The sequence below is a fragment of the Euleptes europaea genome, chromosome 1, assembly GCF_029931775.1.
Source record: "Euleptes europaea isolate rEulEur1 chromosome 1, rEulEur1.hap1, whole genome shotgun sequence".
NCBI lineage: Eukaryota > Metazoa > Chordata > Lepidosauria > Squamata > Sphaerodactylidae > Euleptes > Euleptes europaea.
This window is the reverse complement of record NC_079312.1, coordinates 70,158,644-70,183,683: the sequence shown is the minus strand read 5'-3', so window position 1 is coordinate 70,183,683 and position 25,040 is coordinate 70,158,644. Positions and strand designations below refer to the sequence as shown.

At 43.0% G+C, this 25,040-nt stretch overlaps 1 protein-coding gene across 1 annotated transcript in view; it reads right to left on the bottom strand.

Moving 5' to 3' along the window:
• Positions 1-24,147, bottom strand: part of SFMBT1 (Scm like with four mbt domains 1) — a 46,908-nt gene extending 22,761 nt beyond the window's left edge. The window contains exons 1-9 of the mRNA XM_056854723.1: positions 24,001-24,147; positions 17,314-17,408; positions 9,576-9,816; positions 9,098-9,186; positions 7,819-8,065; positions 6,644-6,741; positions 4,387-4,488; positions 960-1,110; positions 5-87 (exon numbers count right to left, since the gene is read on the bottom strand). Of these exons, the coding sequence (XP_056710701.1) occupies positions 5-87; positions 960-1,110; positions 4,387-4,488; positions 6,644-6,741; positions 7,819-8,065; positions 9,098-9,186; positions 9,576-9,816; positions 17,314-17,408; positions 24,001-24,028 (1,134 nt within the window). The 5' untranslated portion in view covers positions 24,029-24,147. The remainder of the gene's footprint in view (positions 1-4; positions 88-959; positions 1,111-4,386; positions 4,489-6,643; positions 6,742-7,818; positions 8,066-9,097; positions 9,187-9,575; positions 9,817-17,313; positions 17,409-24,000) is intronic.
• Between the last annotated feature and the right edge of the window lie 893 nt (positions 24,148-25,040).

Genomic DNA, 25,040 nt, shown 5'->3' with positions numbered 1-25,040 from the left:
TCACCAAGGGAAAACAGCTCTGGGGAGCAGCTTCAGCTCCACACTGCTTGAGATAGTCTGCCCAGTCAAAGTCTTGCCCAGGGTAGCCTATGAACGCACAAGCAAAATTACTCGCAAACTGTAGCTTAAGTATAATATACATAGGTCCTACATATATATTAACACCTTTATCTCTACACACTACACAATCTCAACACACCACACAATACACAAAATAATTATTCAAATGATAAATGTAGGGTAAAAAGAATGCATGCAGAGGGCGGGGTGGGGGGGAAGAGAAGGAACAAGCATGCTGGTCCTGCCCCCAAGTGCATATAAACTGTATACACCCAGATTCAGTCCCTCTACCTAGTAAAACTGCTTTTTTGAATGTTCTCCAGAATGGGGATAAAACCCGTGGGGAAGGGCCGTAACTCAGTGGCAGAGCATCTGCTTGGCATGCAGAAGGTCCCAGGTTCAATCCCTGGCATCTCTATTAAAGGGACTAGGTAAGTAGGTAACGTGAAAGACCTCTGCCTGAGACCCTGGAGAGCCACTGCTGGTCTGAGTAGACAATACTGACTTCGATGGACCAAGGGTCGAGTATAAGGCAGCTCCATGTGTTCAACCTATGTGCATACACTTTATACATGTGTGGATGCCACATTCACGTTCTGGTAATTGCACATGGGTGGGGTCAGACTACTTATTCCTGATTCCACTCCACACACATGGTCATCCTTTGGGAGGGCTATAATTTGGAGAGGGCTATAATGATATTATCCTTACATATACACACTGGCTTACGTACTAGGAAAAATGTTATACAGTTTAGCAATGTAATGCAAGTAGGACAGTATTGCAACTGGGCAAGCAAGACAGAGCCTTATCTAGTGGAACAAAGTGTTTTCCTATATCAAGTAGACCATTTAAAAGAGATCAGCTAATATGAGTACAGAAAGACTGCATGTGCATACCAGGTGGAGGGCTGAGATGCAAGCCATTTTTTAGACACCACTGCACAGGAAAAATACAAGCACTGTTGACATGACAGATGTAAGACTTGCTTGTGGTACGATCTGGTCTCAAATCATCTATTTCTATCATGAAATATTTATCATCAAATACCTGCAAGAAAAAACCAGACATGACTCAACAGTTTTTTTAAATACAAGTAAGATAAATGTGTATACTGGGGGTTTGATTCAGCAATTCACAGTTACTGGGTTCTTGGATCATTCCCTCCCCGCCCCAGTAGTCCTTTCTGAAAGTTTATTCCAAGGGTTCCTGGACCTGTGTAGACAAATAGGCATATATGGATTGAAGGCTGTGAAATTGCTGTGCTGATGGTAGAGGCAGGACAGGCTATTTTGTGCCATGGGGTGGATGAGTGGACAGAAAGGTCCGTGATCATCAGCTCCTTTCATTGATAGATCTCTGGGTTCAATTACAAGGTTCCTAAAAAAAATTATTTATTGGCCCAGGTTCTAAAAAGCTACTCTCAAAGGCTTGAGTTTGTCCAACTGGATTTTTTAAATTTAAAACCACATCAACAGCTGGATTCCATGCCATGCCACAGTCTGCTTTAGAAAGTCCGGTCAGTTTCCAAAATATGTTGCTATAAGGAATGGGAGGTGGGGGAGGGGGCTGTGGCTCAGTGGCAGAGCCTCTGCTTGGCATGCAGAAGGTCCCAGGTTCAATCCCTGGCATCTCCAGTTAAAGAGACTAGGGGATGTGAAAGACCTCTTGCCTGAGTCCCTGGAGAGCCGCTGCTGGTCTGAGTAGACAATACTGACTTCGATGGACCAAGGGTCTGATTCAGTATAAGGCAGCTTCATGTGTTCATGTGTTTTTAAAACATATGACCAAATACTTTTTTTTTGTGGGGGACACACACACATGGAATTAGTTGTGCAGTTCTTTGTGTCCTACCAGTTATATACTTAGCACTTGAAATATATTTTCCATTAAAAAAAGGAAGTAAAGAGGCCCAAAGCATCTTACATGCTAAATACAGACAAAGGGCACAAGAAGCAGGAAAAGAAAGGGCAAGGAAGAATGTGAGAACAATGTTATACTCAAGACAGTAATAACAAAGGATTACAAAATATAAATTTAATATACAAATGAAAAGTTATAACAAGAAAAAACAGTAGGCAAGGTCATATGAAAAAAGATTTAGATACTTCATAGAAGAGGAAAGGGGAAAAGAACTATGGCTTGTTCAAGAAGAGCATCCCAGGAGTTAGGAGAGAGAAGGTAAAAAACAATGCTTGATGGCACGAGGGATCTTCAGCTTATCCAGGAGAAGAGAGAAGAAGAATGAATAGGGTACCCTGGATAAATGAATCAAGGACTAAAGATAAGGATGAACTAAACTATTGAGAGCCTTAAAAGTTTAAGCTGAATACAAAATCTGGAGCCCACCAAGAGAGCTCTAGAGAGGAGTCAAACTCTTCCTACACAGAGACAAAATTAATTTTTAAAAAATGCTCCAATTAATAGCAGTTGCTATAAAAGTAAAAAAATTCCTTATGACTAGACAAAATCGAATTAGGCAAAAATAAAGAGTAGGCACACTTTACCGGAGCATTACATGAGACACATTAATGATTCCATGGACTCGCTCTATAACAGATAATGCACCTTTTCAGACATCAAGACAATTACAATAATTAACTGCAGGGGTTGATCAGACTGAGGGCGGAAGGGGACTGCATCAAATTTGAAGCTGATGGAGAAGGAAAGTACAAGATAGAAGGCAGGATAATGATAACGGAACCAATTTGACAAACCAATATGCTATTTTATGTCAAAACAATGATATGGCACCTTGGAAGAAATAAGACTCAGAAAGATAAGACCAGATAAGATAAAGGAAGTTTTGGCTAGGCAACAAAAATGAATTGTCATTATTGACTACAGAACTCCCAGCTGCCAGAATGGTTTATTGCTGAGAAAAAGATCCAAAAACTGTGCATTACTTCCATACACACAAATCTTGGTGACATCTACAAAGAAGTAAGAAGACAGATTTTTATTTTGAAAAGAGACAGAGATATTTGGGTATAATTTAAATTATGGTGAATGGTGCCTTCTTTCTTGACACTTCTTGAGACTGAAGCTTCTGCCTCCAAATCATCCCTGCTTTAAGTCTCAACTTATTTGCCCCGTTTCCCACACCATTCATCCCTAGACCTGATTTACTTCCTCCATAGTTACCTTTGTTTATGCTCTGGTACAGAGCAATTCTGGAAGAGGGGGGAAAGAGGGCTGAAATGTCATCCTCTCCTTCTCATCTATTGTATACCTTGCTTAGCAAGACTACACTACCACTTCAATCCACTTCAATTCTAGGACTCCACAATGCCCCTTCTCCACCCCGATGACCACTCAGGTCTACCTGACTGCTTTCCCCCTCTTAGTCTCCGCTTAAAACTCTGACTCATTTTTCAACAGTGAAATTGAAAATTGGCCTTTCTACCCCATTTCCCTGCTCCTCCAGCTTTCTCTTCTTCCTCTTCTAATCCTTTCCTCCCCTCCCATCTCAACTTGATGAGCTGACTACTGCAACAACTTTATCTAATATTTCGACAGGGAGAAGCTCTTCCTATGATTCTTTCTGTCTGATGGGGTCTACCAGGGACCTGTCTTTGGGCCTCTTATTTTCTCTCTACACTTTATCTCCAGGTGATTTCATCAAATCCCATAGCATTCAGTACAGCACATATGTTAGTGACACCCAGCCTTACTTCACTCTCTAACCCTGATCTTTCTCCTTCCATTCAGTCCCACATATCCAATAGCCTCTGTGATATTTCTGCCTGGATATCTCATTATTATCTCAAACTCAGTATGTTCAAGACTGAACTCTTCCTCTTTCCTCCCTCTTTTCCTCATATTCCTTCCATAGACATCACCACCACTCATGGGGAGGGGCCATGGCTCAGTGGTAGAGCATCTGCTTGGCATGCAGAAGGTCCCAGGTTCAATCCCTGGCATCTCCAGTTAAAGGGACTAGGCAAGTAGGTGATGTGAAAGATCTCAGCCTGAGACCCTGGAGAGCCGCTGCTGGTCTGAGTAGACAATGCTGACTTTGATGGACCGAGGATCTGATTCAGTATAAGGCAGCTTCATGTGTTAATGTGTTAACATCACTTAAATTCAGCTTTGAGATGTTTCTCTTTTGCCTCTCATATTCACTCTGCCGCCAGGTAAATTCTGTTCTCTCTTTAAATCACTGCAAAAGTATGACCCTTCTTCTCTATCTTCTCAATGCAAATTCTGAAACTTGCTCCAGCCATCTCTTATCTGGATTAGTGCAACTTCCTTTCAGTTGCTCTCGGTTACACTTAAATCCCTACACTTTCTCCCAGAATGAGTGCAGCTTATCCAAACTAGTACCTTTGTAACAGTAGCAGGTGATATGATAGAAGGTGCTTCCAGGTCAACAGCCTCTAACTTCATGTTCACAGAAAACGAGTGGATGCCAACAACAGGTTTGTCCTAAAAATGACATGAAAATATTAATTAGTCCTGAGGTTCACCACAGGGTTGAAAATAGCCTGGAGAAAATGTACATCCCCTTTAATAAAGGGTAATGTGTGGAAATGGCCAGGTGGGACCTCTTCATGGTATGGAGGTAAACAGCATCACCTGGTAAATAACATCCCTTTAAGCATCTATTAAAGGAATTGATTTTTTTCCCTCCAGGCCAGTTGCTAACCATAATTATTTAAATTTGTTCCTCTTTTCAGTTGAAGTTGTTCATAATAAAAAAGGAAACTCTCAGAGTATCTCCCACTGGTCAAAAATACATTCCCTTAGCACTTCATATTTCAATAAGAGATTGACTAGTTCATGTAGGAATATTTAAATTGTGGACAGCATTTGCTCTCTTACTAAACTGAGCATGGCATTCTGTTTTCATTTCAATGGAACTGGATTGAACACAATGCTTTTTTTAAATCTAGAGATTTCCAATCTGAAATACACAATAAAGGCAACAGGAGCCTAAAGAAATGCTTATCTACCTCCATGGGAGACAGTTCAGTATTTTTTCCAAACCCCAACAACCCAGAAAGAAATTCCACTCATTTGAAGATGGACAAAAGAAAAACCTCTCCAGATATCTAGCACTGAAACTACTAGCACTGCCATTGCAATCAACCTACCTTCGTGATTTTGTTGCCCTCCTAAATGCCATACCACTGATAGGCAAGCTATGATAGGAACAGTGCAATCTTAACCAGAATTATACCCTTCTAAGACCACTGAATTCAATGGACTTAGAAGGGTTTAACTCCACTTAAAATTGTACTGTAGCAGTATGGGAAAAAAAGCATTCTTGGTGGTTACTATACCTTCTTATTGGCAAGGCATCTTTTGAAAGTGTTGTAAGACTCTATTGTTTAGTCTAGAGTTCGACATGAGTAGGCGGCAGAGTTAACATGTTTTTCTGTTTTGCTGATATTAAATTATTATCATCATCATATAATCTAACAGTAAAGTCTGGCCCATCTGCAGATATCTAAATCCAGAGTGGGGCCATGCAGAAAGAAAACAGATGGTCCTGCAAACTTGGAGGACCCCCCAGGTTTGCAGAAAAATCTGAAAACATTTAAAATACACTGGGGTTTAAATCCCCCCCCCCAATGAGGTTTGTCTGCATCAAGGCTGTGATGCTGCAGGCAATGAGGAAGGTAGGTGAGTTTCTGACCTCAGTGCTGTTGAGGGAGGGAAGCTGCTGTGTGGGCTGCAGTCGCTGCTGTTGCTGTGGGTGGGAGTTGCTGGGTGATTAGGAGAGCTGATTCTATTGCTATGAGGGGTTAAAGGTGCCAGCCAGAAGCCTCCATTGCTCTGTGTAGCAGAGCTGCTGGTCAGCTGGGTGAGCCCCCTCCTTTGCTGTGTGTGGGAGCTGCTGGGCAGGTGGTGTGAAGAGCTGCTGCTGCGAAGCGGAGGAGCGGGTGGGCAGCCAGGAGAGCTGCCCCCACACTGCTGTAGGGAGGAGGTGGGTGGGAGAGCCATTGCTGCCATTGTTGTAGGAGCTAGCGGCTGGGCAAGCCATCACTGCTGTGGTGGGGGAGGGGGCTGGCAGCCAGGAGAGCCACCACTGCTGTGGGAGGAGAGGAGTGGGTGGGTGTGTGGCCAGGAGAACCACTGCCATTGTCACGAGGGAGAGAAGCTGCCACTGAGCAGGTGGCAGAGAGTCACTGCTGTCGCTGTGGTCGGGGGTTAGGGAAGCTGCTGGGTGGCTGGGAGAGTGATGGGGGGCAGAAAGAGAAACAGTGATGGGGCGGGGAAGGCAGAAAGAAAGTGACAGTCATGGGGGAGAGAGAGTAAGAAAAGGGGTGGTGGGAGTGAGAAAGAGTGAGAGACTGAGAGAAGTAGAGGGAGAGGGAAGGAAGCACAGGTTGTGTGAATGGGACAGCCAGTCCCGCAAGTTTCTTACTGGTGCACACTTGTTTAATGTACATTTCAGATAGTTACCCACCCAGAGCCTTTGAGATTCAGTGGGCTAAAAGGTTAATTAAAATGGGCTTATGTGACTTGTTCTCAGTTATTACTTTTTTGTACTTAGTTAACTATATAATGTGTTGTAAGCACTCACCCAAAGTAATCCACTGTACAGTAATCAATTGAGAGGTCCCAGGTGTCATACCTTAAATAAATCAGTGGGCACCAAAGATTCTTCTTCTTCCTGTTTCACTGTTGTTAGAATCTCCTGCCATTCTGCCTCAGTCTTCAAGTACCGAAAAGCTTCAACGAAAGAACAGTATACAATTAAACCTATCAAACTGGTTATGGCATTAACATGGAAAGAACAGCACTTTAAAAAACTGAGTTAATCACACTACTCTTGGACCACAGCTAAATCAATAGGCTGCAAATAGTTAGTAAAGCCACACATTAGTTTATGCATGAGAAGATACAAAGATGTGAATTTCCTCATTGTCAATTTCCACTAGTAACATTTTGGATGACTTTTACAGTGCATGCATACTATTTTCCACTGAGGTTCCCATTTGCCAGCGTTCATGCCAAACCTTCAATAGATTTTTAGACTTACAAAAATAACAGAATTAAGATCGAGATGTCAGTTGCTGGAAGGGGGTTAGGATAGGGAGGAGCAACAAAGAAGAACTGCTGTAAAGGATCCTTAAGAAATATCTCTAGTGAACTGCCTGTAAATCTTCAGATTGATCCTTTAAGAGCATACACACCCCAAGCGTTCTCAGAACATGTCAATCTGTGTTCCAAGTTATTCAGAGGAAAACAAAAGAACTGTAAAATCCTTAGCATGAAGAATACTGATTTGTCTCCATTCTCATGGCAGTGATGTGAAGGGGGCACCTTAAATTAGCCTCACTTGCATTTCATTGGGTGTACTACCCTTCATGGTGCCAAGGCAGAAGATATGTTAATTTTTGACTGGACAGAGGGACCCTTGGGACCGGGGCCACAAAATTGCTACACATGGCTTCCAAAAATGGAGGCAAGCCAGCACAAGTTACCTTTTCATTGTTTGGAGAAAAACTACACTATTTTTTCTCAGAGCTTAGCACTCTGCATTACAGCACACTAGTGAAAACCTAATCCCTGAAATCCTTCATTTGGATGTCAATATGCCCCAGTTCTGAGGCAGGGCATACTTTGACAAATGTACATGTTAACCTGTTCTTTACTCCAAGCAAGTAAGTCCTGTTAGCAATCCTACAGGTGTGCAAAGAAATTAGTATAAACACATTTTAAAAAAATATATATATATATATAAATCAAACTCTTCTCTTTAAAACTTGCAGTTCTAATGTTTGGCAATTTTTTTTTGCTTTGTACCTAATGGAGGTTCAAGGATGTAACCCTGCTGAGTTGCCCAACCCACAGGATGGAGAAAGGGATCCAAGTAGAACATCCACAAGTCATACTGATCCAAATCTCCAAATCCTTCATAACGCAGTTTAAGTCTTCCACCAATATTTTCTATTACATTGACTATCCAAGCTCCCAAGGAATCCTTCAAGTGCTGGCATTCTAGTCTTGAACCAGGCGCGATTAGATCTAAGGGATTCTTCCCTCTATGGAGCTGCAGGGGAAAAAAAGATCAATACTCAGTGTCCATTCACCAGACTTCAAGTGACTTTAAGACAAATACTCATGCCCACCGTTCTTGCTGAATTCTATGTAAGCCTCAACTATGACCACAACTAGATCAGCTAAACCAGAACAGCGGGAATTGTAGCAAGGTGCAATTTGCAGCAAGGCAGCATTTCCTTTTTCATGATTCACAAAACTGAACCTTCCGTTCAGAAGCTTGAAAAAAAGTCCAGCCAAAGTGTTGGTAAACTGTAATTCACATTGCATTAGGAATCAGCACTTGTCTTCATGTTTTCTTTTCAAGAGACTTTCCCCCAATCCATTCCTAAAACAAGTGAGCTACAGCTGCCATTCAAAATATGGATCTGTTTTGCTTGTAAGGGGGAAAAATACTTTTACCACAATTATGGAGGACCTGTTCTCATGGAGCTTTATATCTACTTTGCAAAATATAACATCTTCCAATGAAGTAGCCATTCATTTACACCAAGATTAAAATTTCCCTTCCTTTTGTATTTGTGTTTCTGCAACCTACCGCAAACACGGAGGTTGTGTCCACACAGAGTTTTGCATCCAACGTGCATCCCCTGATCATCTACTTTCTAGGTTTTCCCCTGCTTTGCTGCCACCTTTTTCAAACCTGGCTTGATACGATTTTTCTGGAAAGACTGCTGCAGGTGAAGCAGATGGAATGGTGAACATTTCTGAGCGTCCTGCCTGCATTTTCTTACTTTAGCCCCCAGCAGCTATCCCTCCCCTCCAATACCTCTGGAAGGTTCTTTTAAAATTGGCAATTGCTAGATTGCTATAGCACAACAACATGAATTTCCAGCTTTTTTGTTTAAGTAATGCTCTAGGAGTTTTTTTACTGCAGAAAGGTTGCATTTTCTTAATTTCTTCTGTTTTTCTAAATTTCTTATACCTACTCTATTATATCTCTTGTATTATGCAATGACAATGGTGAAGTATAATATGCACAAAGTTTCTTTACTGCTGTCAGTTTTGTGTGCAAAACATTTACCCCTTCTAGAAGGTTGGCAGGAGCACTGCAAGCCCCTTTCAGAGTCTGCTGTAGAAATTCTTCCTGGTTAGAAATTTTATCCTTGATGCCTAAAATAAAGAAGAAAAATTAGCTATACTCTAACCATGCAGCACAAAGACAGAATTATATTTATCTTAAGAAGGTCAACACCACAGCTCATGTATCTGTTCCCCATACAGGTTAGCAATATCTTCAGTGTTCAGCAACAATAACCGCAGTTAATATTTTTGAGCACAACACCCATATTTATAGAGTCCAGTGCTGGAGAGCAGGTGGGAATTGACAGAAGACATACAGATGCTACAGCATGGGTGTCGAAGCATGGGTGAGATATATGAGGAACTGAAAATAAAAGATTCTGCCACAACCCTGAATATGTTCAGATTGAATAAAGTGGTAAAAGGTTTACTGAAAAGTTGTTTCACAGGCTTCTCTTATTCTTATGGTAGCTTTTTACCTTCGGGCACTCTGAGAGCCTTTTTGTTCTGTTCACACCAGCCAACCGGGTGCAAGTCAGCTGTCATGATGTCACACCAGAAGTCAGCTTTGCGGTCTTCTCCGTAACCATCATATCGTAGTAGCAGTAACTGCCCACAAGTGGTAATGATGGTGGCTACCCAGTACGTATCAGGGGCAGGTTTGACAGCAACCTCCAATTTCATGCCAGGTGCGAAGCCATTTTGTAGACTAGTATCCACCTATGAAAAGGGTAACTCTGGTTACAATCTGAGCATCTGATAGTACAGCAACATATGTTTAAAATACTATACTTGTATCATAAACAACTTCCGTTTTAAACAGGATGAACAAGAACTAAGGCTTAGCATCTCTGGATCTGACTGTGATCCACGTCAAATCAACTCACAATAGGGTATCTTGGGATAAAATGGTCACAAGATTTGGATATAACTGTAAGGGAAAACAGGGTTGCCCTTACCTGTAACTGTTGTTCATCTATCTTCTGCGCACTGTGACTGTGTACTGTACTAGCCGTGGAGTAGAAATTTCCAGCTACTAATGAACTGACGGGGGCGACACTCCACTGCAAGTGCAACCGTTTTCCCCACCAAAACAGTCACATGCTCTGGACGAAAGGCACCCCCTTCTCTTAGTTCCTGCTTGCCTGCTGTGAACTCATAGGAGAATGAATAACCATAGAGTCTGACTACACCCAACAGAGAGCTCACAGTGGGGCTGGAGGGAATGTGTGTCTGCACGGAAGACATAGATGAACAATAGTTACAAGAAAGTGCAACCCTGTTTTCATCGTCCATCTTCAGTGCAGCCCCACACTGGGATTTTAGCAAGCTGCTCACCAAAAAGAGGCAGAGTGAGTCTCTCATTGAAACGATGAGTGGAGCACTGCTTTTCCAACTTCTGCATGTCTTCTTACCTGCAGGTCCAGCTATCCTCAACCAGGGCCTTCTTGGATGTGGCCCCTGCCTGGGGGAAATCTCTGCCTGTAGAGGCCAGGGGCCTGCGGGATCTCTCCCAAATCTACAGGGCCTGTAAGGCAGAGTTGTTCCGCCAGGCTTACAGTTGCGGGCAGCGACAGTTTATGTTCCAACTCTATTTATAAACTGGGACTGGCTGAAGTTTTAAATGGTATTTTATTTTAAAATATTGTCGAAGGCTTTCCAAGACCACGGTTACACAGCCCGGATAACCTACAAGAACCAATGGTATTTTATTTTATTTGTAAAATTGTATTTTACTGTATTTATTGACCGTGTTTTAAAATAGTTCTTATTGTATTTATTGTATTTTTAATTGTCGTTAGCAGCTCTGAGCCCCACTTTGCAGTGCAAGGGTGTGATATAAATTGAAATTAATAAATACATTAAAATGGTCTGAACAGAATTTTCCTAGAACCTTGCTGAGGAGCAGAAATGGGAGAATGCGGAAAAAAACATGTGACCTTTACAGTGAATCTGGAGGGCATCCCTTCACTCCCAGCGAGCGAACAAAAAAATGGTGCCTTTGTCGTTACACTGGTCTACTGGAGGGGACCCCCAAGACTCAAAAATGGGGTGCAGATACTGATTTTGAATTGATTGCTCATGATTGCAGGAGTGGTAGACCCTGTTCAGCATATATGCCATCAAATTCAGAGAACCTGATATATGTATTGCTCTCAATTACCGTAAATGTTTTTCGCAGGTGGTTAAGAAGCGCTGTAGCGGGGAACTGAATGTGACGGGGGGGGAGGGAGGGAGGGAGGGAGAGAGAGAGGGAGGGAGAGAGGGAGGGAGAGAGGGAGAGGGGGAGAGGGGGAGAGGGGGAGAGGGAGGGAGAGAGGGAGAGAGGGAGAGGGAGAGAGAGGGAGAGAGAGGGAGAGGGAGAGGGAGAGGGAGAGGGAGAGGGAGAGGGAGAGGGAGAGGGAGAGGGAAGGAGAGGGAGGGAGAGAGAGGGAGAGAGAGGGAGAGAGAGGGAGAGAGAGGAGAGAGAGAGAGAGAGAGAGAGAGAGAGAGAGAGAGAGAGAGAGAGAGAGAGAGAGAGAGAGAGAGAGAGAGAGAGAGAGAGAGAGAGGGGCTCAGATCCCGAGGCTGACTTTGTAGTCTCAGAGGAGGTGAGAAGTCTGTCCCATAATGCAGCTTTTAACCTCAAGACCCTGTCACTTTTCACTTTAGGCATACATTGCTGGCAAATCTTACAGGTGGGAGCCTTGTGAGACTCTCCCAGGCACATGAGACAGGTCATGCTCATCACTGAGTTTTTCTTCTTGCTGCACTGCATGCACTTTTTAAACAAGGCCTTCACCGACATCCTGAGCCCCGTGTAGATGGTCAGCATAGGCTCTGGTGGCCCATGAAGGATTGGGGTGGGCGGCTCCATGGATAAACCGAGCTTTGGTGGCCTTTGAATGAGAAACAGGTAGGTCAGCTAAAGCTACCTCACCCAAGGACACAGTGGGAACAATCGATATAAAGAACTCAAAATGGCATACTCCTTCACTTTGTTTTCCCTTTCTTACAGAGAAAAAAATACCAGAGAGGAAAGACAACAATGAAAAACAAATGCTCAAGTGGCCAGAGGTAAGCAAAGAAGCTGCTATCCAAGCAGTGTCAACAAAGGAACTGAGGGAAGGTGGCGCTGCTCCTCCAGAGCACATGACGGTTTGGGTGGGAAAAGAACACTGCACTTGTTCTGGAGGGGAGGGAGTGCCCCCATTGGTTTCTTGATAGCTAGAAACTTCTACTCCAAGGCCAGCCTGGGCAGTTCCAATGTGGAGCTGCACTGAAGATGAACAATGTTAACAGCAGAATCCTGATAGTTGATTTCAGAAGAGCTGATTTCAGCAAATTCAGGCAACTCACTAGGTTAATAAGTGTGATGAGAAAGAACTAAATGAGAATACAGAAGGATAAGCAATGAGGATGCAAGAGACAGGTTTTATAATCTGGCAACTGAATAAGAACTCTATAAACAAATGAGTGGAAGATAGGAACTGTAATGGACTATGGTTTCCAAGACAAAGTCGGTCAGACAAAAGTTAAAAGTGAGTGGAGATTAATACAGAGCATTAGAAAGCAGTAGTTTCAAATCTATTCTAGCAAGATGTGATTACTATAGCCCTATGGGAGAGAATTCCAAAATACAGCCCAAAATACAGCAAACATAATTGATCATTGCTTATCATTTTTCTGCCTCCACAGATTACAAAGCCATGCCTAGGAAAACCAGTGAAGTCAGCAGCTGTCCATGGCAACAGCCCACCAGTATTTTGCTCAGACATTTTATAGGAAGCAAAGGAGTCTGGAAAAAGGGAAAAATCAGCTCCTTTCCTCATAAAAGAGGCCAGTGTGTAGAAAATTGTAACCAATCCACAATACCAGGCATACTAAAACAGATTACAAAATTCAATTTGTAAGCATCTAAAAAGATTATGTGCTGCTAAAAGCCAACAAGAATTTATTTGAAATGATATCACACTATTTATTACCTACCCTCATTTGACATTAACAAGGCCAATCATATGTACATACCAGCCACAACATTTTAACCACATTTGTTTGCTTGCCGGGGGTTGGGAAGAAGTAGAAGTAGTGTGAACATTTTCTACTTAAAATTTTTATCTTTGTGTGAAACACAAATAGTAAGCTTTAAAAAACCACTGAAAATACAGTGCTGCAACTCACACATTCTAGTAATGAACCTGAAGTTAGAATGACTCAGCAGAACAGTGAAAGACGGCTACTAACAGAAAGTTTAGGAATTTTTAAATATACAGAGGATTCTGCAGATATGCAGAAAAATATCAGTAACTTTTAAAAGGCAATGAGCTAATGGAGTGCCCTGATGAGGACTAAATATACATATTGCTCCTGAAGATGCACAGAATTTTGAGCACCAGTTTAAAAAGTAAAACCTTAAGAAGGAAAGAGAGCTGTGATGAATTGGTCTAACAGAAACTCTAATAGCATATTGGCAGTGGAGGTGTGAATTAAGGTCACAAGATGTGTGTGCTTCCCTTTCCCCAAATCCAGGATATCATCAACTCCAAAGGACTTTGACACTGAAGCTAAACAGATTTTTCAGGGGAGGGGGCGGATTATTAGAGTAGAAAGTAGTATTTTCTCCAATTCTAATCAACCCTATCTCCCTCCACCCCAAAGGAGTCCCCTGAAGGTGAGCAGCTGAGAGAGGCTCTGATTATTTATAGCACTCTAGAATGGAAGGTGTATGTGCTGAAACTAGCATTGGGTAGAATGCATGTCCAACTTCTCCAGCTCTTTCAGCACCTCCTCCTCTCAGGTACTAGAAGCAATTAGGGGCACCTTAAGAGCCCTTTGGGGTAGAGGAAGATATGACTAAATTCGATTGATAGGACTGGACAAAAAGCTCTTCCTCTGATGCTACAGCATAAGAGGGCATTTTTACCCCTACCACATCTTGGGACACAGGAAGTGCTCAGATATGGAACCAGTTGATACTATGGCAAGAATCTACTTCTCTTGCCCCAGAGTGCGGGGGCGGGGGAGTGCTATTTCCAAATCTATTATTTCCCCTCTGCAAATCCTCACAGGCCTCCAATGCGTTCTAATTCTGACCTAACAATACAAGTACATACAGCGTTCTAATGTCAGCAGAGCTTGCCACAAAAACTTCACTGCTTTCTCAGTCAATACAATACAATAAAAGCTCTACCACTTGATTATCCAGAATGTTCAGTTAACCAACATCATGCAGAGAGCAAGCTCCTCCCCCTTAGTCACTGTACTCCTGTGCCTTTGTGTGCACAAGTGCCCCCCCACTTACCCCTCTCCAGTGCTCCTTGACAGGAAAGTGTACATCATTGAATCAAAGTATGCAAATGCCTCTCCTCAAAGCAAAAGCTAAGCCTTTTTATTAGATTGTTACCTGGAAATACATTGTAAAACACCTGCATACTGACTACTAGTATTCTTATTCCTTGTTTGTGATTAGGCTGAAATACCGGCTGACTTTTAAACTAATTATCACATACGAATTATGTACACACTGTTACACTAAGATTTCAGGGCCTTCAGATCTGGACACAGTTATTCAACTGTTTATCATGGAATTAGCCATATCTCACTAACCTCTAACCTGTCACAATGGCCTTAGACATATCCAGGATATGGAAATGACATACAATTCAGAGGGGATCCATTCCCTTAACAGCAGCAGAGTTGTTCAAGTCACATTTAGCCTATACTGATCAGAAGATACAGTTTAAGTTTAAAGTACTAATAAAGGGCGTAGTGAAATATAATTATAGAAAAGAAGGGCGGGGGAGAGATCTTACACAGTGTAAGCAAATAAGGCTGGAATACTTCTACAATAGAGGCAACAATCTTATACAATTCTCTCTTGTGCACAAACAGCACCCTCTTATGGTAGTCCGGCAAGCCAGCAATAGCATGAGGCTTTTCAAAAAGTTTTTTACCAACTAAAAAATTCCTTTTCACTGTGATGGTTTTGCTGGGGGGGCGGGGGGCGGAGAAGATCCCAGGTGACCAGTAAACCAGGCACCTTAAATATGATTTCAGATCTGCCTCCGGCAATTATATTGATATAAACATAAAACCAGCTTATTTAATTGGCAAAATTTTATATCAGAGGTTTCTTTTGACTTTGTACATATTTCTTCCTGGGGTACACATGGTGGCACAATTCAGCCCTAACATCAGCTGTGGGGAAAATAAACATACTGTTTAAAATGTGGTGATAAAACATACATTTACACTACCATCTGAAACATTCTAACTTTATAGTATACTATAGCACAAGGAATTCTTTTAGTAATTTGAAAAATAATCTGATTATTCCAAGTCCTAATATTTTCCAGGGGAAAATTTTTTTTTTAGGTCTATAGTCATTTGCATTAAAAGTTTTGGAAAATGTTAACGTCCTCTGGTTAATTATATGTAAAATGTAATTTACCCAGAGTAACAAAAAGCACTGATTTATCCACAAGGGGGAATCTTTACTTTTATAAGGATACAATAGACAAGTGCAGAAATAGATACTGAATAATTTGCAAGCACACCGAAAGAATGCTCCAATTTGCTTAAATCCTTGAAGCAGCAGTTTAGCCGAGGAAAACTGCTAGTACATCTCCACAAGGACTCCACCCACTTTGATTTTTCAAAGCCCATGTCCCAGTAGCTCAGTACTGGATGAAGCTTTTTTAAAAAGTGAGCACCACACACTGCCCAATTACCATTTCAAATACAATAAGATGGGGCAAACAAGTTTACAACATCCATTCCTCCTCAGCCTTCTCCCTAGTCCTAATGACTGTCCACTTCAAGCAAGGCCCAATCTATTTGGTGTGCGATGAACCTACTACCACAGTGCATACCAGCAGAGCTACAACTTTCCACCTCATTTAAGATTGGGGCTCGGGGGAAGAATATTTTTGATAAACTAGATGGTTCAGAAAGTAAAAGCTAGGAAACAGAAAATGTAATAAAAAACATCCACAAAATTAGCAGCTATTTGGGTGGGAATTCCTACAGTGTGTACGCGTTATCAAGTCACAGCTGACTTATGGCGACCCCAAAGGGTTTTCAAGGCAAGAGACGTTCAGAAGTGGTTTGCCACTGCCTGCCTCCACGTGCACTGAGAGAGTTCTTAGAGAATTGTGACTGACCCAAGGTCACTCAGCAGGCTTTATGTGGGTGAATGGGGAATCAAACCCGGTTCTCCAAATTAGAGTTTGCTGCTCTTATCCACTATACCACACTGGCTCTCAACAGTCAGACAAGTCCAGGGATGGCCCAGCATCTTTTTCTGAAGGCTTCAGAGCTTCCTGGGTGTGACTACTGATATTCACTCTGTGAGAATGTTTCCTCAACTGTGCCAAACTAGTGCCCAGGACAAAAAACTGATAAACTCATTGAAAGAAAACTGATGTATGTGCAGAATCTCACTCTACATTCTAAACTATTGAGGAACTTCTCAAAGAAGTGACATTCAATTTGAGAAGTGACTTTCAATTTGAGACGCATCCAAGCATTATGAGCTAGGAAAATTCACATTCCAAACTAGGTAATTACAAATTTTGGCAACATCACTACACTTTACTACATTATTAAAATCAATGTATTACCATGGAAACCCTGGAGCTACTATCCACTAATGTAAACAGCAACAGTAAAGTAACACCTTTATTAGGACTAAGAAAGTCACAGTCGCAAGATAGTTTTGCTTCACAGCCCTCAGGCTAGAGGCTAAACCAAAAAGTGTATGTGGGGGGGGGGGGAGAGAGCAAGCTGTTGCTGGTAAAGTGCATGATGAAAGCCCCATACGAATTACATGATAATCTTAAAAGTGGTGATCTGGGAAGGTGATCTGACTAATTAAATTTACCAGCAGCGCAAAAGATTTTAGGTTGCATCAAAGCATACTGGGACAAGGGGGGAAAAAAGCAATGACCACTCTTTAATATTTTCAAAGCCAGCAGTTATTTGGGTCTGTCTCTAGCACCAGTAGGAACACAGAGTTCCCTTACAAGGCAGAGAGAGGTAAATGTTCTCCACTAATGCTACCTCCTATTGGCACCTTTGATGACATTAAAGTTCAGAACAAGAGTGTCCCCCCCTCAGAGTTAAGGTTCTTAAGTGTTTGAAGTCAAAAGAGCTTCCTGACAATATGGCTCCGTAGAGATGAGAGCTCAAAGGATGTGTAAAACAGAGACGAATGACTACAATCAAATGCTTACTTACATGTTTAAATGAGCTGTGGGGTGCTGCCAGTGCTCCCGTATCTTCCAAATACTCATCCCAATTGAATTCAGCTTCTTCCACACCAGATCCTGCATCTACAATGAAACAAAACCAGCATAACATTCTCTAATGAAGACAACTCACTGCTTCTGCCCTTTTAAATCCCTTGGATGTGAAAGAATTTTTCTACATTTTCTTCCTACTGAGAATCAGTACATTAAGAAACCAGACAGTTAATCAGTCTCAGTGATTCAGAGAGATGACCCCCCTCCCAAGACAGGTGTATGCATTAACAGCACTGTGCTTGGGGAGAAAAAAGAGCTTTTTTTTTTTTTTAAGAGTGTCACCAACTATCACAAGTGGTTTTACAGTACAGATACTGATTAGGACTATGGACTGGATTTACATATCATGCTGAGTCATGCTTTGGCAATTTTACCAATTACTTCTATTTCAGCATGAGCCATAGTACTCTATTTCATCCAAACAGACAAACTACAGCTTGTCTTTACAAGCAAATCAGAATTACAATCCATGGGTTGGATCTTATAGAGCTGTAAACTGAGCAAGTTCATAAAAGGGAGTTTTGCTGCCTCTCCCTTCCTACTACACCCCCTCCCCTCAACGCTCCTGAAAATTGGAGTACTCCAGAATAACGCAGGATGCAGCACACACGTGACAACAGTCTGAAGACAGAATTAGCAGAAATTGTTTATTGTGCAAGAGGTGTGTGTGTGTGGGATATCTGGCAATGTCCCTTCTGGCTGCAGCCCCTGTACCTCAACCCTGACTCTCAGGAGTAGCCTTGAGGAAGGGGCACAGAAGGATGAAGTAGGACAGGGGAGGAAGGCTGCAAAAATCACTTCCATGAAATGTATGTGCCCCTAGGTCTAGAGGGTCTGCAAAGGTAAAATCCTGGATTAGAAAGCACAGACCATACTTTGCCAGTGTTCATTTCACTACAAGCTGTGATTCGTGCTTCAGGAGACATAACTACTTGAATCACAGCTTGCAAAGGGAAGCAGAAAGCAAGTGGCAAGCTCCAGACTCATTCTTGTAGTGCCAACCAAAGGCTTAGATCCACCAGAAATTGCCACTGATGGAAGGGATTTCTATCAGGGGAGTATGGCTGCCCTGCCTCCTCCTTCCAAGTGCAGCATGACTGGGAGGGAATAGGTAGAAATGCTCCACCTTTCATCTGTGTAAATCTTCTGCTGGATCCAAACCACAGTCCTGCATAAAGTCTGAACTAACTCTATGCCACCTGTGCGGATACTGCTAGTCAGTCGGCAGAAATGTGGATCCTAGAACTTCTGATGTTGCTTCAGTGTGGGCACCCAAGGACATTTCTGCAGGGAAGCCTATTTAAAGAGACACAACATGTATCTCCATTGTTATATGGACCTGAAGGCTGTTAGGAAAAAAACAAAAAAACTGTTTAATTGCAATTTCATCCAGTTTGAAATGCAAACAGAATGTGCGGCCCTGGCCCCAGCCTGGTGGAATGCTCTGCCTAATAACATCAGGGTCCTGGGGACCTGAAGGAGTTTTGCCAGGGCCGGTAAGACAGAGCTATTCCGCCAGGCCTATGGTTGAGGACGGCCGCAAGTGAGATTAAGTGAGATCTGTGCTGGCCTCCCTACTCCCCACCCTCAGTTTGTGATCTATTGGAGGGTGGATAGCCGAACCAATTATATATTATGGTTGGCCATTTATATACGGCGACCATCTTTTAAATTAATTGGGTTGTTTTGTGGTTTTATATATTTTATTGTTTATTGTTATATTGGAAATTTTAATGTTGTAACCCGCCCTGAGGCCTGACCTGGATGGCCCAGGCTAGCCTGATCTCGTCAGATCTCAGAAGCTAAGCAGGGTCAGCCCTGGTTAGTATTTGGATGGGAGACCACCGAGGAACACCAGGGTTGCTGTGTAGAGGAAGGCACTGGCAAACCACCTCTGTTAGTCTCTTGCCATGAAAACCCCCAAAAAGGAGTCGCCATAAATTGGCTGCGACTTGAAGGCACTATACACACATAACCTGCCCTGAGCCCGGCCTGGCCGGGAGAGGGTGGGCTAGAAATAAATAAAAAAATAAAATGGACCAAAGAAGTAGGAACATTAATGTGAAGGCTGAGGTGGCAGACACTACGCAAATCCCAGGTACATGGAGCTCCTAATCCTTCCCATTCACAATTGATTTGCAGCATATGTCTATACCAGTATGGTTCTGATTTAATGCCACAGTGAATCAATCCTTAAATAGAAATATAGCTCCCTATGCCTGATTGTGCTCTTTATTTTCAAAGGCTGCATGTAAAGCTCTTAACTCCAATATAGTAACTTCCCAGCTGGGCTTCATGGTTGAGTCCTTGGGCAGGTTTATCTAGCCCAGATCCTCAACTATTCGATGTTCCAGTTACAATTCCAATTCACTGAACTAGCTTGTTTTTATAAAGGACTGCATTCTTCTCAGTCACTCACATTCTGTACTTACATAGTGCATAGTTTTTTTGAAGCATTATATGGGAAAGATGGATGGTATTTTATACTATTAGCTTTATAACATAACCAATCCACAGTGACTCAGGATAAACATCTTTAGAAAAAGATTAATTCTTGCAATTAATGTATTTTAAACACAAGAGACAATTTAAAATGCCATGCTTAAAAGTCACCCTTCTTTATCCTCAACTCCCAGATGTTCCCTAATCACAAAGGTCTTACACAAAAATCAGGAAAAAAGAAACTGTAACCTCCAAGTGGACAAAAGATGATAATCAGAAATATTCTCAACAACAATTTTATTTCAAAATATTGTCGAAGGCTTTCACGGTCAGAGTTCATTGTTCTTGTAGGTTATCCGGGCTGTGTAACCGTGGTCTTGGAATTTTCTTTCCTGACGTTTCGCCAGCAACTGTGGCAGGCATCTTCAGAGTAGTAACACTGAAGGCAGTGTTACTACTCTGAAGATGCCTGCCACAGTTGCTGGCGAAACGTCAGGAAAGAAAATTCCAAGACCACGGTTACACAGCCCGGATAACCTACAAGAACCAATTTTATTTCAATTTATGTATCTTCATATGAAGGATAAGGGCAGAGTAAGTTCTTGTTACACACTTACAATCTTCAACTCTCATTTAAAAATAAAATACCTCTTCCAGCTCAAATGATTTTGAGAGAGGCTTAAAAATGCAATGCCACAAATATTAAAGAATCACTGAAAGCAGAAGGTCAAATTCTATGATGGGATTTGTTGTTCCAGAAAGGAGATTAAATATTCAAATAACCAAAATGTGGGAGCAGCACATTATTAGAAAACCATGTTTACTCTGTTCTGAGGAGAGGTGACTTATTACTATAAACAGGTCAACTCATTTAATTTCTGCACACAGTTTTCTAGTCCCCATAGCTGCATTTGTTGTATTACGCTGACAAATATGTAGACATCTAGATGAGTATTAGGATAAAACTTTATAGAAAGAAGAAGCCAGTATCCAATGACAGTTGTGGAAAACAATCTACACAGTCGCATTCTTGCCTTGAGAATATTTATCTAGATGAGTTTATCCTGACTCCCAGATGGGTGACTATTTGGGAGGGGACCAGGGAACTCTTTTCGAAGTTCAGTAGGTACCCATGTTCCTGCAACAGTTGAATGACCCTTGAGGTGTGAGCGAGGGATAGATCCCGGGACTGGGGACAGATCAGGATGTCGTCGAGGTAAGGGTGAACCTGGACGGATTCCTGTCTCAGTACTGCTATGATGGTAACCAGTACCTTTGAAAATATACGTGGGGCTGAGGAAAGTCCGAAAGGGAGGGCCTTGAATTGCAAGTGTTCCTGGGCATAAGCAAAGCGGAGGAACCGTCGGCGTAGCGGGTGAATGGGGGTGTGTAGGTAGGCCTCCTTGAGGTCCACCGCGGTCATGAAAGTTGCAGGGAGGAGGGATTCCACGATGGAGCGAAGTCTCCCCATGCGGAAACGTTTCTTTTGCATCCTCCGGTTGACGTATCTCAAGTTGAGGATGGCCCTCCAGTCTCCGTTTCTTTTGGGGACCGTGAAGAAGGTGGAGTATACCCCCTGGAAACGTTCTAGCTGAGGAACTGGCTCTATGGCAGCCAGTTGGAGGAGGTGGTTGATGGCCCGCTGGGTTCTGGAATGTTTCACCTTTTTGAGGAAATTGGTGAGAGGAGGAAACGATCCGATGGTGGGGAAAGGAATTCCAAAAGGTATCCTTTGGAGATTATTTGGAAAACCCAGCTGTCCGGGTTGGAATCCCTCCACCTGCTTGCAAAGGCTTGCAGGCGCCCCCCCAGTTAAAGTGACATGAAGTCACTGAGATCTAGACTTCGGGAATTTGTCGGGTTTGTCCGACCTGGGGTGTTGGTTTTGTCTGTTAAACCTTCCACCCTTGCGAAAAGGCTTGTTGTTGTTATTCCAGGATCCCTTCCTGAAATCTGCCCTGTAGCGAAAGGGAGTCTTAGAGGGACGAAAGGGCTGATATGAGGCAGTGCGATTTTCCTTTCTGAGCTGCCTGGGCATGACATTTCTTGTCTATGGTTTCTATTAGGATCCTATCTACCGTATATACTTGAGTATAAGCCGAGCTTTTTAGCCATGATTTTTGGCTTAAAAAACTCACCTCGGCTTATACTCGGGTCAATACGGTAATTCGCCTGCCGGGCCCTCTCCCAGCGCGCTCCCGACAGCCAGCTGATGGGCGGGCTGTCCCGCCTTCTCCACCCCACCCGATCACGCCTTCTGCACGGCGGCGGTGGCGGCTTCATCCCACCCCACCCCACCCGATCGCGCCTTCTGCGCGGCGGCGGCCTCGTGAGCTTTCCTGGTTATGGATTCTGTTTTTCTGTCTAATTGATCCCTTATAGAATCTGCTCTGTCCTCGGGTACTAACCCAGGTGTTTGGAGATCTATGATAGGTGCTTCCACAACTGGCACCTTGAGTAAGCTCATAGCGTGAGGGGCTAAGGTATAGAGCTTCTTGATGCTGGCCGGAATTTGCCTGCCAGCGGATGGGTTGTCCCATTCCTCCTTGACTGCCCTGAGGAAGAATTCAGGGAAGGGAATAGTGTTGCTCTGTGTTAGCTTCCTAGGGAAGCATTCCTTGACTCCCTGTTTACGTGTTTGAGCAGGCTCCTATGACTCTTGTTCCTCATTAAGGTCAAGGGCTAACAAGGCTTTAGCCAGTAAGCCCTGGAAGTCCTCCCCCGCAAATAACCTGGGTTGTTGTTCGTCAGAGGGGATGATCTCCTCATCAGAATCGAACTCACCTTCCTTGCGTTCCTCTGGTTCAGATTCCTGATCAGAGGAAAGAGGCTCTAAATGTGGAAGGCTGTTGGGATTTTTTGGCTGCCTTGGTGGTCCAAATGATAGGAGTAGTAGGCAATATGGGTTCCTCTCGTCCCACACTGATGGGTTGGGAGGAGGAAGAGGCTGGTGAAGGCTCTTGAACTGCCCAGGAAAGGGGGAGAAGTCTCATTTGAAGTGCCTGAAATGCCTGCCATTGCCTCTGGAGGGCCATGTTAACTAAGTCACTGGCCTCATCAGTGGAATAAACCCTCCCGCCTGACGCTGAATTGAAAGGAGGGGGGTTGAAGGGAGGGGGGATGCCACCTCCTGCCTGGGGAAATCCTACCAGTAACCCAGCTAAGTTCAAAGGCTGCGCGGTTGTCGCAGGCTGAAGCGGGGTCGTCAAATCAGCAGGCTTCGAGGAGGTGGTTTTTGTGTGGCCGGCTCTCGGTAGCTTGCTGCACTTCTTTTTTTTGTGCACTGGAGGCAGCGCGGCTTTAGGAGCCTTTCGCGGCTTTTTTCTCTGTGGGGTGCGGGGATCCTGCTTCTTCCGCGCCTTGAGACTCCTCCTCCTTTCCCTTCCCTAAGGGTCCGGAATTGTGACCATTGGGAGGGCTTTCCCTCTGGACGGAATGGACCAGCCCACCGCTCTGATATTCCTCAACTGAGAGGAGGTCATCCTTTCTCCCAGCTGCAGCGTCGGCCATTATGTCTATTCTAATGCTAATGCCGGTTACAGATAGGGACGGTGGAGAGAGGGAAGGGAGGGAGGGAATCTCAGGATAAAGACACACGGAGGTGGACGATGAACGACAGAAGACGCTGGCACAACAAACACACTGACGATACAATCTCTCTAATCCTAGATTTGAAGCCAGAGCTGAACGAAGTCACTGCTCTCTGATTAAAGGCAGGACGGAAACTGGGATCAGGGGCGGTCTTTCCCGCAAAGGCGACAGGAAATAAAAATTTGGTGCTGCCTCCTGGAAAGAGCGGGAAAACACCCATACATGAAGATGCCCTCGGAGGAGAATATTTATCTAGCCAATTGACTAGCTGGGTTAAATATAAGCTAGAGGAGAGAGGACAAGGAAAGGTGGAAAACTGTTCAGATTCACTGCTAGCTAATGGTAGAGGTTTTTTTGGGGGGTGTTTGAGGCTGTATGCATATTGAGTTTATATGTAATGTAAGCACCCATATGGGATGAACATACATGAAGAGGAACTCCACAGTTCTGCCTGTACGCATAGTACATTTTACCTTACCTATATTTTAACCAGTGGTTTATTCATGCCAGAATGTATTAACACTTGTCCAGAATGCATCAACAGCAGAGAAGATACTTGTTGAACCCCAGGGTTCCATGGCTGCAATACCTGTCTCCTGCTGCTGTTCTCCATTCATCTCCACAGCAATCTGGCAATAGTCCTTTGGTAGTTGTAAGTTGCTCGAGCCACCTCAGTCACTGCCTTGATCTCATCTGCTCTCCTCTGTCTTCTGTTTCTATATGCTTCCAGGATATCCAGACAGAAACTGTCAAGAAAAATGCAAATAAGTATGTTTTTAGTTGCAACTCAAATGTTCAAAGATGACTGCAGTAATCTCCCATGATTATGGAATTAAAACAAGGTCCAGGAGAAAACAATGGCAACTATTTGGCTAACTGCCCATTTTGCTTCAAGAAAATTTATCAAACACAGTATGGGAATATTGCTGCAGTTTTATTGTGATGCAGGGTTTTGAACAGTTAATTATTCCTTTATCATTCTCTTCCCTTGCCACCCAGTTTAAATTATCCTATTTTATATCACACAGAATATTAACAGTTAATTATACCCTGCGCTTTCCAAGAAGTACCATACATCTGAGACATTCTTTACCTGTGAAATATTATTATGTCTTTAATAAAAAAATTTAAGAACAATTGGAATGCCCTTGATGAAGGAGAATTAGCCTGTTTTTATTGTGTTGTATAGTAGATTACATACTTCTGTAACTGGGCTACAGCTGCTGAGTGAGTCAAACCCTAGCAGGCCATAGCATTTGACTGTTTGCTAATTGTAATTTTCATTCAGGAAGATTTTTTAAAGCATCAGGCATATCATAGAATGCCCCCCCCCCAAAAAAAAACCTGCCAGCTGAAACTGTAATCCAATGCATGCGTTTTTGGAAATTAGTCCCATTAAATCAATATAAATCATTAAATATACCTGCACAGGATTGGGCAGAACATCACGTACCTATTCACTTGTCTGTTTTTGTATCATTAACTAAGAAGTATGCGTGTTTACATAGTATGACTATACAATGTATGTGCTTGTCACTCCTAAATAAACAGTGTACCCAATCATGTGTGTGTGTAAAGTGCTGTAAATTCACAGCCTACTTAAGGCGATCCCAGCAAGGGGCTCTCAAG